The 17,375-nt window shown below is 43.0% G+C and overlaps 1 protein-coding gene across 1 annotated transcript in view; it reads left to right on the forward strand.

Moving 5' to 3' along the window:
* Positions 1 to 17,375, forward strand: part of LOC137329941 (NAD(P) transhydrogenase, mitochondrial-like) — a 139,065-nt gene that overhangs the window by 73,688 nt on the left and 48,002 nt on the right. Inside the window, exons 11-13 of the mRNA XM_067994498.1 lie at positions 3,512 to 3,673; positions 5,400 to 5,510; positions 14,786 to 14,931. Of these exons, the coding sequence (XP_067850599.1) occupies positions 3,512 to 3,673; positions 5,400 to 5,510; positions 14,786 to 14,931 (419 nt within the window). The remainder of the gene's footprint in view (positions 1 to 3,511; positions 3,674 to 5,399; positions 5,511 to 14,785; positions 14,932 to 17,375) is intronic.

Genomic DNA, 17,375 nt, shown 5'->3' on the forward strand with positions numbered 1-17,375 from the left:
GCTTTATACTGGGCCTCCGCTCTCTCACTGCTTTATGCTGGGCCTCCGCTCTCTCACTGCTTTATGCTGGGCCTCCGCTCTCTCACTGCTTTATGCTGGGCCTCCGCTGTCTCACTGCTTTATGCTGGGCCTCCGCTCTCTCACTGCTTTATGCTGGGCCTCCGCTCTCTCACTGCTTTATGCTGGGCCTCCGCTGTCTCACTGCTTTATGCTGGGCCTCCGCTCTCTCACTGCTTTATGCTGGGCCTCCGCTCTCTCACTGCTTTATGCTGGGCCTCCGCTCTCTCACTGCTTTATGCTGGGCCTCCGCTCTCTCACTGCTTTATGCTGGGCCTCCGCTCTCTCACTGCTTTATGCTGGGCCTCCGCTCTCTCACTGCTTTATGCTGGGCCTCCGCTCTCTCACTGCTTTATGCTGGGCCTCTGCTCTCTCACTGCTTTGTACTGGGCCTCTGCTCTCTCACTGCTTTATGCTGGGCCTCCGCGCTCTCACTGCTTTATGCTGGGCCTCCGCTGTCTCACTGCTTTATACTGGGCCTCTGCTGTCTCACTGCTTTATGCTGGGCCTCTGCTCTCTCACTGCTTTATGCTGGGCCTCTGCTCTCTCACTGCTTTATGCTGGGCCTCCGCTCTCTCACTGCTTTATGCTGGGCCTCTGCTCTCTCACTGCTTTATGCTGGGCCTCTGCTCTCTCACTGCTTTATGCTGGGCCTCCGCTCTCTCACTGCTTTATGCTGGGCCTCTGCTCTCTCACTGCTTTATGCTGGGCCTCTGCTCTCTCACTGCTTTATGCTGGGCCTCCGCTGTCTCACTGCTTTATGCTGGGCCTCTGCTCTCTCACTGCTTTATGCTGGGCCTCCGCGCTCTCACTGCTTTATGCTGGACCTCTGCTCTCTCACTGCTTTATGCTGGGCCTCCGCTGTCTCACTGCTTTATACTGGGCCTCTGCTCTCTCACTGCTTTATACTGGGCCTCTGCTCTCTCACTGCTTTATGCTGGGCCTCCGCTCTCTCACTGCTTTATGCTGGGCCTCCGCTCTCTCACTGCTATATGCTGGGCCTCTGCTGTCTCACTGCTTTATGCTGGGCCTCCGCTCTCTCACTGCTTTATGCTGGGCCTCTGCTGTCTCACTGCTTTATGCTGGGCCTCTGCTGTCTCACTGCTTTATGCTGGGCCTCCGCTCTCTCACTGCTTTATGCTGGGCCTCTGCTGTCTCACTGCTTTGTACTGGGCCTCCGCTCTCTCACTGCTTTATGCTGGGCCTCTGCTGTCTCACTGCTTTATGCTGGGCCTCTGCTCTCTCACTGCTTTGTACTGGGCCTCTGCTCTCACACTGCTTTATGCTGGGCCTCTGCTCTCACACTGCTTTATGCTGGGCCTCCGCTCTCTCACTGCTTTATGCTGGGCCTCTGCTCTCTCACTGCTTTATGCTGGGCCTCCGCTCTCTCACTGCTTTATGCTGGGCCTCTGCTGTCTCACTGCTTTGTACTGGGCCTCCGCTCTCTCACTGCTTTATGCTGGGCCTCTGCTGTCTCACTGCTTTATGCTGGGCCTCTGCTCTCTCACTGCTTTGTACTGGGCCTCTGCTCTCACACTGCTTTATGCTGGGCCTCTGCTCTCACACTGCTTTATGCTGGGCCTCCGCTCTCTCACTGCTTTATGCTGGGCCTCTGCTCTCTCACTGCTTTATGCTGGGCCTCTGCTGTCTCACTGCTTTATGCTGGGCCTCTGCTGTCTCACTGCTTTGTACTGGGCCTCTGCTCTCTCACTGCTTTATGCTGGGCCTCTGCTCTCTCACTGCTTTGTACTGGGCCTCTGCTCTCTCACTGCTTTATGCTGGGCCTCTGCTGTCTCACTGCTTTATGCTGGGCCTCTGCTCTCACACTGCTTTGTACTGGGCCTCTGCTCTCTCACTGCTTTATGCTGGGCCTCCGCTCTCTCACTGCTTTATACTGGGCCTCTGCTCTCTCACTGCTTTGTACTGGGCCTCTGCTCTCTCACTGCTTTATGCTGGGCCTCTGCTCTCTCACTGCTTTATGCTGGGCCTCTGCTCTCACACTGCTTTATGCTGGACCTCTGCTCTCTCACTGCTTTGTACTGGGCTTCCACTCTCTGCTTCATACTGGGACTCCACTCCACTCTCACACCGCCTCATACTTGAACTCCGCTCCGTTCTCGTGCCACTTTATACCTTGCCTCCGCTCCGCTCTCGCACTGCTTTATATGCTGAATAAAAATGTATTTGTTTCAAACGCCTGTGAAACCAGAAATCAGGGAATGGTTAGACTAAAGACTAAAGACATAAACTATCTCGCACCAGGTTTTTCCACAATCCTTGAAATTTACCAAAGATACTGCTTGAGCCTGGCTGCAAGTTTATGCAAAGAAAACCATCCAAATGTTTTGCCTGGGGGTGAAAACAGTAGGAAACTCGAGACAGCCAATTTATTAGAACCAACTTCTTTCTTTAATTTTAGTTTATAGTATTTAATAGTGAAGTTGTTTGAAGGGAAAATGTGAATCTGCAGAGTTAATACAAATGAAAGCTGGATGGTCCTCTTTCCCTTTTACAAAAAGAAAGTGGAAACAATAAATATATAAAAATAAGTATTTCTTATTTTTCCGCAGATGCTTGGGCATGTAGACTTACAGCTGTTAACAATTAGATTTTACTTTCACCATTTCTAAACAAGTGAATTTTGCAGACTTTTACTGTACTTTTAAGGGTGCAAATCGCTAGCAATAAAAGCGTTAGTTCAGTACTTTACAGCTGTGCTTTGGTGAAACTTGGGCCTTTAATGTTGTAGCCTGCTACCACTGGATACGCTTCAGATTTGCTCGCGTCAGCTGTCTGTAGCTGCAAGTGAATGCCTCGTGAACCAAGTGGGACAGTTTATGTTATCCTTTTGCAGTTTTTGTGACGAACGCTTTGACCTTGTGCTAATTGATGCTATAATGTACACAATTCTTTTAATTGGAAACCGATGTTAATTGCTCAGAAACCAGTAATCTGATCAATCTCTGAGTGCCCTTAATTTTCCATTAAGGGCTAATAAGAAATTGAAGACCCCACATCAGCCACATCTATCAACCTCTTAATGGGAAACTCCCTTAGCCACACACAATATATTATTGATATTAATTTTTGCCATTGGGTGTTTTAAAAGTTCAGAGTATTTACTCCAATTTATTTCTTTTTTTTGTGCTTATTTCCATTTCAAGTTGGTGTCTTGACTCTCCACTCTGATATGTAATAAAAAAAAAACTTCCTGTCATTAAAAATAGAAAAACGTCCGTCAAGAAAAAGTCAACTTTTGTAAACAAAAGTGTAATCAAACAGCAAAAATTAATTTAAAGACATGATGTAGTGTGGAATTTGTGGTGGCTGTATGGTGTAAAAGATTTCAGTTACCACCATTGCCTTTTGAATAGTCTTCCATTTAATGCTACTGAGCTTCCCTCATTTGTTTTTGCTTTAATGAACTAGCTTTAATAATCATTTTTATTCACAGGTCTGACTACTTTAATGGGACTCGGAATCTCTGCCCCTAATGTTGCGTTCACTCACATGGTGACTATCTTTGGACTGGCTGGAATTGTTGGATATCATACGGTTTGGGGAGTCGCACCATCCCTTCACTCCCCACTTATGTCTGTTACCAATGCCATCTCAGGTAGGCACTGCAGTATTTATTGAGAAAACTCTAGTCATTTATTTCCTAAAAACTGAGGAGAATCTCTACTGATTGTTTTAACAATTCACTGTGGGACATTTGGATGTAAGTTTAGGGTTACAGAATTTGACAACTTATTAAAATATCTGCAGTCCAAGTGGCACAGTCTTTAGTTTTACTGTAATGGATGTGCTTCCCATTTTGGTAATTAATCTAGGCATTAAAATTTGGGGCAAGTTTTGTCCATACGTTGACATTGGAGCAAGCTGTTAATTGTTACTGTGAGAACCTCCACACAGGTAGCAAGCTTGTTTAACTTTGTGGCTTGGGACTACACTAGGAATTTTGACTGCGGTAAATTGCATACTTTAATCTTTCACATGAACAGGCATTTTGTATTTTAATAAAAATATATTGCTGGAGATGCTTGAAGAAATTGGCTCCTTTATTTGAAGAGTATACCTTAGTGAAGACCATTGTAATATTGCAGTTAGTAAAGCACAGTTAGTGCTGAATTAGAAACAGTTTTGTGCTGTGGGTTCATGTATAGTTGTATAGTTATTAGGATTGTTTTACGGTGTCTTCATTCCTTATTCTGTTCATTTTATGTGATGTTCAAAAATACCTCTCGCTGACTGAACATCATCAGGTAAATTTTCCTATAGGGTAAAATTAATCAGAAAAGCAGTAGAGCCACAAAGCAGGCAAGCTGATCTCTGGACCTGGTTCTCCAATCTGCACTCCTGTTGAGAAAGGCTCATTCAGAAGCATAACTATACGCACTTTGAATTTTTAAAGAACAATTTTTAATTTGTGTATTTCTGTAGGGAGTGATCCAACAACATTGCTCTTAATCCAAATATTTGAAAATATATCAAAAGTAAGAATAATTGGAAGTGTAACTGAATCCAAAAATGCATAAATATAGGAATAAAAGAAGAACATTGCGTAAGCAGCATATTTGAAATAAAGGCAGAATATGCTGGGGAAAATGCTTGATCAACATTTGAAAGAGGCAGATGGATAACAGACTACCCTTCCTTAGAGCCTGAGGTTTGATGAAAAGTTACATTCTCTGTTTACATCTTGGGTAGCGCAGTTGGAGGGTTTGAGGTGATGTCCTAAACTGGGCGAGTGATGGTCTATAATTTATAACTTCTAAGTAATGTACTGGAGTAATAGTTGAATTTGCCTCTATGCAGTGGGGATGATTTCCCTCTGCGCTGCCTCCAATTAGCGGAAGTGAAAAATCGGGTGGGGAGCAGTTCCACCACTTTTGAGATTTCCCACTCGAAGTGAAGTCAGATGTTCAACACGCCCACCTAGCTATGGGCAGGGATATTGTAATGACGCTCAATCGATGAGAATATGTCACTTGCACAATAATTTTACCATTCCTTGCAAACAGTTGGATGTTCCTGGCATCTTGAGTTGCTATAGCATGCTAAATGCTCTAAAGGCAGTATAACCGATCGTCCCACTGGAAGTCTGCTTCAAGCCTGACCCTAGGATATGGACTTAGGTTAGAGACGCTGGGATCAGGCGGCAGAAGTTCTGCTAAGGTGGGGTTGAAAATCAGGCTCGGTATATGTTTGATGGGTTTCATAGGAAAAGGGTTTGCATATGTTAACAAATTAAAAAAGAAAGTTTTTATTTTCTTTTTTGTTTGAGTATGATGGCGATAAGACCAAATTTGCATCTGTTATTCCCCCTCAATTTTCAACAGGTTTAACTGCAGTTGGTGGGTTGGCCCTGATGGGAGGAAGTTACACACCAAGGAACATTCCAGAATTTCTTGCTTTGATGGCAGCTTTCATTTCCTCGGTTAATATTGCTGGTAAGAACCTCTTTAGGAGTACTGTGTATCTGGTTGAACCAAAATAAAACTGTTCTCAGGCGATGGTTCCAGAAGCAAATCAGTACAATTCAAGTTCCCTAGCTGACAGTAAGTCACAGAGAAGCAAACTTTCTCCTACTCAAAATTGCTAAGGTGAAGCTATCCCACTTAGCGCCCATTTAAAATAGACGCCACACTCCAGTTGCATTACCTTGCATTTCCTGGCTGATTTCCCAGGTTGTACTCCTCTATCCACTACCTCACTGTCCTGTTTGATCATGAGCGAGCTTCAAACCAAATCTCCTATTCATCGCCAAGACTGCCTATTTCCACCTTCCAGCATCAATCACCTTTTCCTTCACTTTTGGAGCTCACATCCTGCCTTCCTCATCTCCCAACTTGGTTTCTCTAACCATTTCTTCACTGTCCTCAAGATTTTCAGCCTACATAAACTTTAACTCATCCTAAACTACCCTGCTCTCCTATCAACCCTGCCCTCCTATCAACCCTGCCCTTCCCAACCTCCAATGACTCCTCATCCCCCACAGTAAGTTCCTCCTTCCATTGTCTCGCACCCGCCCCCCACCCCTCCTCTTCCCACTTCTGCAACCTCTTCCAGTCTTTCATGTCAGGGTGTGCCCTTTGCACTTCCCTTCACTCTTCCAACTCTGGCCTTGTTTGCATTCTCCAATTTCAGGGGCAGAGCCTTCAGCCATCTTAGCCATATAATACTCTCTGTAACACTCCCAAAGCCCCTACACTTTGCTACCTCTTTCCTCATCTTTAAAAGCTTCCTCAAAACCTGACCCTTCGATTATGCTTTCGGTAACTTCTCCTAATTCTTCTCTTTTTACTGCTCGATACCCACTTTCACCTCTGTGAAGTGCCTTGAAACATTTACCACATTGTTGGTGCGATAGCAATGCAAGTTTTGTTGATGAAAAATTTGAATATTTAACTAATACTCATTTCCTGTTTTAATCTCTGTCAGACAGTTAGCACCCGCTCCTAATTTAGTCATCACATTTGCTGAGTGTATTTTTTTGTCAATGTATATGCATGGATGCTGCAAAAAGATAATACCCCAGTTTGAAGTACGTTTAATCATTTTTGTAAAGGAAAACAGATGCATGTTAAGCAAGTTTATAGAAATTAAATTTGACAGTTTAAGAGTTTTGCTGATAACCAGTACCAGAGTATGTTTAACTTATTATTCCTCTTTTTAGATTCCCCCCTCGCAAATGCAGTTTGTACTTCTTAGTGTCTGTTTGCTGCTAAACTGCTAGAACACTTGGAAGTTTAATGCATTGTAAACTACAGCAGGCCAAAACCTGCTGACAGGACTCTATCAATTGTTGTTCAGCTGTACAGGGGGGGAGGAGAAAGATCAGGAGAGCAATAGTGATAGGGGATTCTATTTTAGGGGAACAGACAGGCGTTCCTGCGGCCGCAGACGTGATTCCAGGATGGTATGTTGCCTCCCTGGTGCCAGGTTCAAGGATGTCACTGAGCGGCTGCAGAACATTCTTGGGGGGGGGGGGGGGGTAGGGAGAGTGAACAGCCAGAGGTCGTGGTCCATATCGCGACCAACGACATAGGTAGAAAGAGGGATGAGGTCCTGTCGGCAGATTTTAAGGAGTTAGGAAAGAGAGTAAGAAGCAGGACCTCAAAGGTAGTAATCTCTGGATTACTCCCGGTACCACGCACTAGTGAGCATAGAAATAGGAGGATAGAGCAGATGAATGCGTGGCTGGAGAGATAGTGCAGGAGGGAGGGCTTTAGTTTCCTGAGGCATTGGGACCAGTTCTGGGGAAGATGGGACCTGTACAGGCCAGACGGGTTGCACCTCAACGGAGCTGGGACCAATGTCTTTGCGGGGAGGTTTGCTAGTGCGGTGGAGGAGGGTTTAAACTAATTCGGCAGGGAGATGGACACCAGGATGTAGCAATGGAAAGGAGAAACAAGTGGCACAAAGGATCGGGGAGAAAAATAGCATGGAAGCAAGTAATAGTACAGTATTAGATGGGATCAGACAAAGAGAGAATAAAAGAAAGTCTAAGACTGGTTTGCAGTGAATGTGTGTGAACGCACAAAGCGTGGTAAACAAGGTTGGTGAGCTGCAGGTGCAAATAGCCAAATGGGAATACAGTGTTGTGGTGATAACGGAGACCTGACTCAAAAAAGGGCAGGATTGGGTATTAAATATTCCTGGCATACAACATGGCAAAGATTACTGGTAAGCCTGAAGATTGGGAAAACTTTAAAAACCAGCAAAGGATGACTAAAAGAATAATAAAGAGGGAGAAAATAAATTATGAGCGTAAACTAGCAAGAAATATAAAAACTGACAGTAAAAGCTTCTACAAGTATATAAAAAGGAAGAGGGTAGCTAAAGTAAACATCGGTCCCTTAGTGGATGAGCCTGGGGAAATAATAATGGAAAACAAGGAAATGGCAGAGGAATTGAACAGATATTTTGCATCTGTCTTCACAGTAGAAGACACTTAATAATATACCAATAATAGTAGATAATCAAGGGGCAAAGGGGAGGGAGCAACTAAAAACAATCACTATCAGTAGAGAAAAAGGACTAGGTAAACTAATGGGTCTAAAGGCTGACAAGTCCCCTGGACCTGATGGCTTGCATCCGAGGGTCTTAAAGGAAGTGGCTACAGAGATAGTGGATGCATTGGTTGTAATCTTCCAGAATTCACTAGATTCTGGAAAGGTCCCAGCAGATTGGAAAACCGCAAACGTAACACCCCAATTCAAGAAGGGAGTGAGACAGAAAGCAGGTAACTAGACCAGTTAGCGTAACATCTGTCATTGGGAAAATGCTAGAATCCATTATTAAGGAAGCAGTAGCAGGACATTTGGAGACTCATAATACAATCAAGGAGAGTCAACATGGTTTTATGAAGGGGAAGTCGTGTCTGACAAATTTATTAGAGCTCTTTGAGGAAGTAACAGGCAGGGTGGATAAAGGGGAACCAATGGATGCAGTATATTTGGATTTCCAAAAGGCATTCGATAAGGTGCCACATAAAAGATTACTGCACGAGATAAGGGCTCATGGTGTTGGGGGTAATATACTGGCATGGATAGAGGATTGGCTAACTAACAGAAAACAAAGAGACAGGATAAAAGGGTCATTTTCAAAATGGCAATCTGTAACTAGTGGGGTGCCGCAGGGATCAGTGCTGGGACCTCAACTATTTACAATATATATCAATGACTTGGATGAAGGAACAGAGTGTCTTGTGGCCAAATTTTCTGATGATACAAAGATTGGTGGAAAAGCAAGTTGCGATGAGAACACAAAGTGTCTGCAAAGGGATATTGACAGGTTAAGCGAATGGGCAAAAATTTGGCAGATGGAATATAATGTGGGAAAATGTGACGTCATCCGCTTTGGGAGGAAAAATAAAAAAGCAAAATATTATTTGAATGGAGAAATACTACAAAATGCTGCGGTCCAGAGGGATCAGGGTGTCCTCGTACATGAAACACAAAAAGTCAACATACAGGTGCAGCAGGTAATCCGGAAGGCAAACGGAATATTGGCCTTTATTTCTAGGGGGATGGAGTATAAAAGCAGGGAAGTCATGCTACAACTGTACAGGGTGCTGGTGAGACCACACCTGGAGTACTGCGTACAGTTCTGGTGCCCTTATTTAAGGAAAGACATACTTGCATTGGAGGCACTTCAGAGAAGGTTCAGTAGGTTGATTCCGAGTATGGAAGGGTTGTCTTATGAGGAAAGATTGAACAGGTTGGGTCTATACTCATTGGAGTTTGGAATAGTAAGAGGAGATCTTATTGAAACATACAAGATTCTGAGGGGAATCGATAGGGTAGATGCTGAGAGGATGTTACCCCTCCTGGGGGAATCTAAAACTAGGGGGCATAGTCTCAGAATAAGAGGTCGCCCGTTTAAGATGGAAATGAGGAGGAATTTCTTCTCCCAGAGGGTCGTGAATCTTTGGAATTCTTTACCCTAAAAAGCTGTGGAGGCTGAGTCATTGAATACATTCAAGGCTGAGTTAGACAAATTTTTGATCAGCAAGGGAGTCAAAGAATATGAGGAAAAGGCAGGAAAGTGGAGTTGAGGTAAAAATCAGATCAGCCATGATCTCATTAAATGGCGGAACAGGCTCGAGGGGCCGATAAATGGCGGAACAGGCTCGAGGGGCCGAATGGCCTACTCCTGCTCCTATCTCTTATGGTCTTATGTTCTTATGGATACAAGGTGTTCAGGAAAGATTGGAAGAAAAGAAAGGAGGAGGAGTGGCGATATTGATTAAGGAGAAAATTGCCGTACTGGAGAGAGAGGATGTCCTGGAGGGGTCAAGGATAGAATCTATTTGGTTAGAGTTAAGAAATAGAAGAGGTCCTATTACACTACTGGGTGTATTCTATAGGCCGCCAACTAGTGGGAAGGATATAGAGGAGCAAATTTGCAGGGAAATTACAGAGAGGTGAAAACCAAAGAGTAGTGATAAGTGGGGACTTCAATTATCCTAATATAAACTGGGATAACAATAATAATATATGGGGCACAGAGGAGGAGGAATTTTTGAAATGTGTCCAGGATAACTTTCTTAATCAGTACATTTCCGGCCCAACGAGGAAGGAGGCATTGCTGGACTTGGTTCCAGGGAATGAGGTGGGCCAAGTGGAGCAAGTGTCAATGGGAGAGTATTTAGGGAGCAGCGATAATAGTATCATAAGGTTTAGAATAGCTATGGAAAAGGACACGGACCACTCTAAAGTAAAAATACTCAATTGGAGGAAGGCCAATTTCAATGGGATGAGAACAGATCTGGCCTGGGTAAATGGGAATCAGAGATTGGCAGGCAAAACTATAATTGAACAGTCTTTAAGGAGGAGATAGTTCGGGTACAGTCTAGGCACATTCCCACGAGCAGAAAGGTAGGGCAACTACAGCCAGAGCTCCCTGGATGACAAAAGAGATAGTGAGTAAGATGAAACTAAAAAAAGGGGAGAATGACAGATGTCAGGTTGATAACACAAGTGAGAACCACGCAGAATATAGAAAGTTCAGAGAGGAAGTGAAAAAGGAAATGAGGGGCAAAGAGAGAGTATGAGAATAGACTGGTGGCCAACATAAAAGCAAATCCAGAAGTCTTCTACAGGCATGTAAACAGTAAAAGAGTAGTAAGAGGAGGGGTAGGGCTGATTAGGGACCATAAAGGAGATCTACTCATGGAGGCTGAGGGGACAGCTGAGGTACTAAATGAGTACTTTCCATCTGTCTTTACCAAGTAAGAAGATGCTGCCACAGTCTCAGTAAAGGAAGATATAGTTGAGATACTGGATGGGCTAAAAATTGATAAAGAAGAGGTACTAGAAAGGCTAGCTGTACGTAAAGTAAAAAAGTCACCCGGTCCGGATGCGATGCATCCTAGGTTGCTGAGGGAAGTAAGGGTGGAAATAGCGGAGGGACTGGCCATAATCTTCCAAACATCCGTAGATACAGGGGTGATGTCAGAGGACTGGAGAATTGCAAATGCCACACCCTTATTCAAAAAAGAGTGTAAAGAGAAGCCCAGCAACTATAGGCCAGTCAGTTTAACCTCAGTGGTGGGGAAACTTTTAGAAACGATAATCTGGGACAGAATTAACAGTCACTTGGACGAGTGTGGATTGATCAGGGAAAGCCAGCATGGATTTGTTAAAGGCAAATCGTGTTTAACTAACCTGATAGAGTTTTTTGATGAGGTAACAGAGAGGGTTGATGAGGGCAATGCAGTTGATGTGGTGTATATGGACTTTTAAAGGGCGTTTGATAAGGTGCTGCGCGGTAGGCTTATCATCAAGATTGCGGCTCATGGAATAAAGGGGGCAGTAGTAACGTAGCAATTCAAGATACAGAATTGGCTAAGGGACAGGAAACATAGAGTAGTGGTGAATGGTTGTTTTTCGGACTGTAGGGAGGTGTACAGTGGTGTTCCCCAGGGGTCAGTACTGGGACCACTGCTTTTCTTTATATATATTAATGACTTGGACTTGGGTGTACAGAGCACAATTTCCAAATTTGCAGATGACACAAAACTTGGAAGGGTAGTAAACAGTGTGGAGGATAGTGGTAGACTTCAACAGGATATAGATAGGCTGGTGGCATGGGCAGACACGTGGCAGATGAAATGTAACGCAAAAAAATGCTAAGTGATACATTTTGGTAGGAAGAACAAGGAGAGGCAAAATAAACTAGAGGGCACAACTCTACAAGGGGTACAGGAATAGAGAGATCTGGGGGTATATATGCACAAATCGTTGAAGGTGGCAGGGCATGTTGAGAAAGTGGTTAAAAAAGCATACGGGATCCTGGGCTTTTTAAATAGAGGCATAAGAGTACAAAAGTATGGAAGTCACGATGAACCTTTATAAAACACTGGTTCGGCCACAACTGGAGTATTGTGTCCAGTTCTGGGCACTGCACTTCAGGAAAGATGTGAAGGCCTTAGAAAGGGTGCAGAAAAGATTTACTAGAATGATTCCAGGGATGAGGGACTTTATTTACATGGCTGGATGGAGAAGCTGGGGTTGTTCTCCTTGGAACAGAGATGGTTGCGAGGAGATTTGATAGAGGTATTCAAAATCATGAAGGGTCTAGACAGAGTAGATAGAGAGAAACTGTTCCCATTGGTGGAAGAGTCAAGGATCAGAGGACATAGATTTAAGGTGATTGGCGAAAGAACCAAAAGTGACATGAAGAAAAACTTTTTTACACAGCGAGTGGTTAGGATCTGGAATGCACTGCCTGAGGGGGTGATGGAGGCAGATTCAATCATGGCCTTCAAAAGGGAACTGGATAAGTACTTGAAAGGAAAAAATTTGCAGGCCTACGGGGATAGGGCGGGGGGAGTGGGACTAGCTGGATTGCTCTTGCATAGAGCCAGCGCAGACTTGTTGGGCCGAATGGCCTCCTTCCATGCTGTAACCATTCTATGATTCTATCCAAAAAAAGAACTTGCTTTTATATGGTACCTTTCATGACCTCAGCCACATGGAAGTGGGTGACTCCCTCTCCCTTCACACCGGGAACAACAAGACCTCCATTTAGTGCCTCTCTACACTTGCCTGTCCAGGATCATGAATTTGCTGGCAAGGAAATTGTGGGCATGAATTTATATCTACTATTTCATGGCACCATGTTCCAGTCTAATATTTTAGAGGCAAAAATAAAACATACTTGTTGATCTCCCATGGTGTTTCACAGAGGTAGCATGGACTAAGTGTCGTCTTCAGGTGAAGCAGGGTTCGAGGGAGGGGATTATTGGACCAAGTTGCACAGATTTAACTCCTCATTTTGAAGTCATACATTTTATCCTTATTTTTATACATTACTTGGTTTTTATATTATTATTTACAGTTAAATAGCAAAACTTAATTGTAATTTGGGAAGCAGAGAAAGAGAGTTGTTTGGAGCATCGTAGTTTCTCTGCAGTACAGGCTGAGGAGCTGAGATGCAGTGCCTCCACTGGCAGGTGAGTGTAATTACAGTGTGGCAAATTTATTGGGCAGTTTCCATTATAAATGTGGACGTAGGATTTTATAATAGAAAAAGTTGACAGGAAGTGCATGCAGATGTAAGATTTTTGAATATAGACAAGCTGATCTCCTGTGGCTCTGCTTATGGCCAGGGTGAGGTGGTGACAGGCCAGAAGCCCTCTCAAACTTAACCATTTTACCACCTCCCTTCCCCCTCCTGCCCTCTCTGTTTCCTTCAAAGAGGCTTTGTGTGGTTTCAATAAAAACTAAAGTAAATTAGAATGAGCAAAGAAACTGCCTGTCTGCCTTTATCTCTGTTTGTGTGTATGTGTCGCTCTCCCTCTCTCATAGGTGTTAGAAATTGGAATCTCTGTCTCACAGGACTAAGCCATTAGCACTGACCTTTTCTAGCTGTCAACAGAGCAGAGGAGCGGTAATTAGCTGGCTTCAAAATTCAGCTGCTCTTTTTGACAATTGAAGTGCCATTAACTGAAGAAAGCTGGCTCGTGCATGCTCACCTCTCTCTAACGCTACTCTCTCTGCTTTTTCATTTTCTAAAGTTCATAGAATACAAAACAAAGGTTACAATAGGTGTGTAAACAGTACACTGATTTTTTTTCTCTGAAACACACACACACACTCTTTTTGCGACAAAAAACACTCAATATGAATTCTACCTCACTAAAACTTTTGAAATATGTCCTGTGGCTTTTCTTCAAATCATTTTGAGAAACTTTTGAACAGAAACTACTAGACGCTAAAGGAAAAATATTCCTCATGACTGTTACTGGTGCATCCTGGGAAACTAGGTACATAGACCTGCACAATCCAAATTCAGCTCTCAGCATCACAAATTGGGCAAAAGTACCAACTCCAAGTGGAGGCTTATGAGAGAGATTGAGACCTTTTAAATAAAACTTTTGAATGAAGACATTGAAAGACACATAAACCACTTCAGTGGATAAATTTAATCATGTTGTTGTGAAATATGTTTTTTTATTTTAGTGAAACTCATATTTTGGACTTTAGAATTTCAGTTACAGAAGAAAAAATGGCTGATGAAAAAAATTTCGGAGAGCATGTTGATAGAATTTAGGCAACTCAGTGGCCAGATTGTACAACCCAGATTGGCCAGATTGTATAATGAGAGTAAGAGTTATAATGGAAAAAGTGTTTTCCATTATAAATGTGGACATTGGAATTAATAATGAAAAAAGTTGACACAAAAAATGTGACAATAGGAAGTCAAGTGGCGAAGACGGGAAGTATATGCAGACATAAGATTTTTGATACATTGTTTGTTTATTTTTATGGATGCTTTAAATTCGGTAACTGGGGCACACATTTCTTTGAAACTCATTGTAATTACCTGCAATACCTGTTACTTTTGTAGGTGGTTTCATGATGGGGCTCTTAAAGGTTTCATGCTGTGTCATATACAATAGACTGCATTTTATATTGAGAGTAAATCACCATGTGATTGTGCATCTGGCCACTGGGTTTCCACAAATCGCTCAAAAGGCTTTCTGGATTTTTTCCATCTGACTTTTTTTTTCTCTGTGACTGAATCTTCTAATGTCCAAAATATTGAACTTTAGAGAAAAAGTTTCTCTAGTAAAGGTGCTAAATTTTGTTGTATCTTGCAATTCCTCCCCAGTACTTCCAGTTGTGTTTATAACCTGGAATCTACAGGGCATGAATCTACTGAATTGCCTGATGATTTCAGTTCTTTTATATTTTTCTGCTACTGCTCACTTCAGGTGGTTTCTTAGTCACTAAGAAGATGTTGGATATGTTTAAACGACCCACTGATCCCCTAGAGTATAACTATCTGTATCTGCTGCCTGGTGGGGCCTTTGTTGGAGGTTACGCACTTGCACTGAACAGTGATTATTCTATTGAACAGGTGAGACACTTCTGTGAATTTAATCTGTAAATCTACTACTCAAAGTCAGGTTTACTTTCCTTACCTTTTTTGTTTGTGTGCAGGTTTTAAGCTTCCTTGCCATTTTATATTAACTTTTTTAACATGTATTTTGTGCTCTTGAGTGTGAGAGATGTTAGTACCAAGTAATAGAACAGCTAGTAACAACAACAACAACAATAGCTTGCATTTATATAGTGTCTTTAACATAGACAAATGTCCCAAGTCACTTGGGAAAAAATGGACACTGAGCCAAAGAAGGAGATATTAGGAAAGGTGACTAAAAGCTTTATCAAAGAGGTGGGTTTTAAGGAGGGTCTTAAAGGAGGAGAGGGAAGGGGACAAGCTTAGGGGTCTAGGGAGCATGGGCCTGGGTGACTGATGGCACAGCCACCAATGCTGGAGTCAAAGAACCGGAGAATTTGAGAGGGTTTTAAAAAATTTATTCATTCTCGGAATATGAGCGACACTTGCAAAACTGACATTTATTGCCCATCCCTTGTTGCCCTGAGAAGGTGATGGTGGGCTGCCTTCTTGAACCGCTGTGTAGCAGTTTGATACAACTGAGAGGCTTGCTAGGCCACTTCAGAGGGCAGTTAAGAGTAAACCACGTTGATGTGGGACTGGATTCACATATAGGCCAGACCGGGTAAGGAAAGCAGATTTCATTCCTTAAACGACATTAGTGAACAAGTTGTTTTTTACAACAATCCAACAGCTTCATGGTCACTTTTACTGGTACCAGCTTTTTATTTCCAGATTTTGTAAACAGCTGGAAGAGTTTAGAGATAAGAAGGGGCAAGACCATGGAGGGATTTAAACACGGGAATGAGAATTTTAAATTTGAGGTGTTGGGAGCCTGGGAGCCAATGTTCGTCAGCAAGAACAGGGGTGATAGGTGAACGAGACTTGGTGTAGGACAGGATATGGGCAGCAGAGTTTTGGATCAGCTGATGGAGGATGAAAAGCCGGTCAGGAGAGCATTGGAATAGACAAGTGTGGAGGTGACAACCCTACGGATGAGGGTTTCAGTGGCAGATAGATTGAGGCGGGTGGAAGTTACCGAGGTGGAAGTAGACGGTCTTTGTGATGGAGGGTATATGGGGTTGGAAACTTAGCTCAGGGTCGAAGTACTCCCAGTTTATGTAAAACATGGATAGATGCATAACAAAGTGCGCTCTACCCTGTCCTAACAATGTACTTGAGCATGAGCTTCAAAAGCGTGACCTTTTCTATTTCCCAGAGCAGACAACCTATTACCTCTGAGTGGAATTGCCAGTTAGTGCTGAACTAGGAGCAGTTTTGTACTGGGGGCTCATGTTCACTGGACTGACATTGCTGAAACTCATTTCATGTAGGACATGGCCAGCAGGTAGATGAAAATTTTGTCCCACCATATCTCACCGATATTCTGCCCTCAACTAACATAGTTAAAAACAGATTAACTGCTTATTTGGCCCATTGCTGTTCACAGGATATACCTGCATGCTAAATAGCTGCACCTTTGCCTTATTAGCAACAATCACTATGTTTCAAAGTTTAGGACATTTGAGCGGCCACAATTGTATAAGTACAGTCTGAGCCAGAGATGCAGTCTAATATAAAGTAATGAGGGGGCATTTCCGGTGATTCCGTCAATTGAAGAGAAAAGAAGAGGACATAACCCATGCCAACAGTATGGGGACACATCAGTGGGAACGATGAGTGACATTTTAGGACAGCAGTGTTCAAGCTTTTTGTCTTCATGGGTCGATTAGTTGCACCCCATGGAAACATGAGCCACATATAAAGTTTGAATCCATTAATTTGCATATATCCTAAATTGCTGATATTAATCTGGGTTTTCTAAATTAGGGTTTATCTACCAATGAAGCAACAGGACCCTTACAGCTGCCAGAGAGAACAGACTTTCATTTCATCACTCTAATTTGAACCCAGACCTCAGGTGAAAGGACTGTGTAGCTAACCCCTTGCACCACCCAGCTCCCTCCTCTGTTACATGTGTTCAGGTGTACAGCAAAGGATATGTGAAGTTATACACACGCACAAAGAATCATAATAGGCTCAAATGATAGTTCTTCATGTTTGAGAAAACTATGACAGCAGTACTGTCATAGTTTATAAATATAATAAACAGAAAATAGATTCACTACAATCAGACAGCAGCTTCAAGGCTGTGTTATTTATCAAAGAGAAAATTAAATCAAATAGTACTGTCATATTCCTGACCTCATGGTCCTAATTCCATTGTTCGCTTATTCCTGGTTCCTCTTTGAGCTCTGGATTGAGTTTGTACTTGAGCTGATGTTTACGTTCTCAGTGAAATAAAATGCTTGCCGAAATGCAGGAGAAATATGTGGCATCAAAGTGCACGTAACAATGATACAGCTGCTTGAAAACTTGATTGAAATTTTCTATTCCTGATT

Source organism: Heptranchias perlo, chromosome 1, assembly GCF_035084215.1.
Source record: "Heptranchias perlo isolate sHepPer1 chromosome 1, sHepPer1.hap1, whole genome shotgun sequence".
NCBI classification, from domain to species: domain Eukaryota; kingdom Metazoa; phylum Chordata; class Chondrichthyes; order Hexanchiformes; family Hexanchidae; genus Heptranchias; species Heptranchias perlo.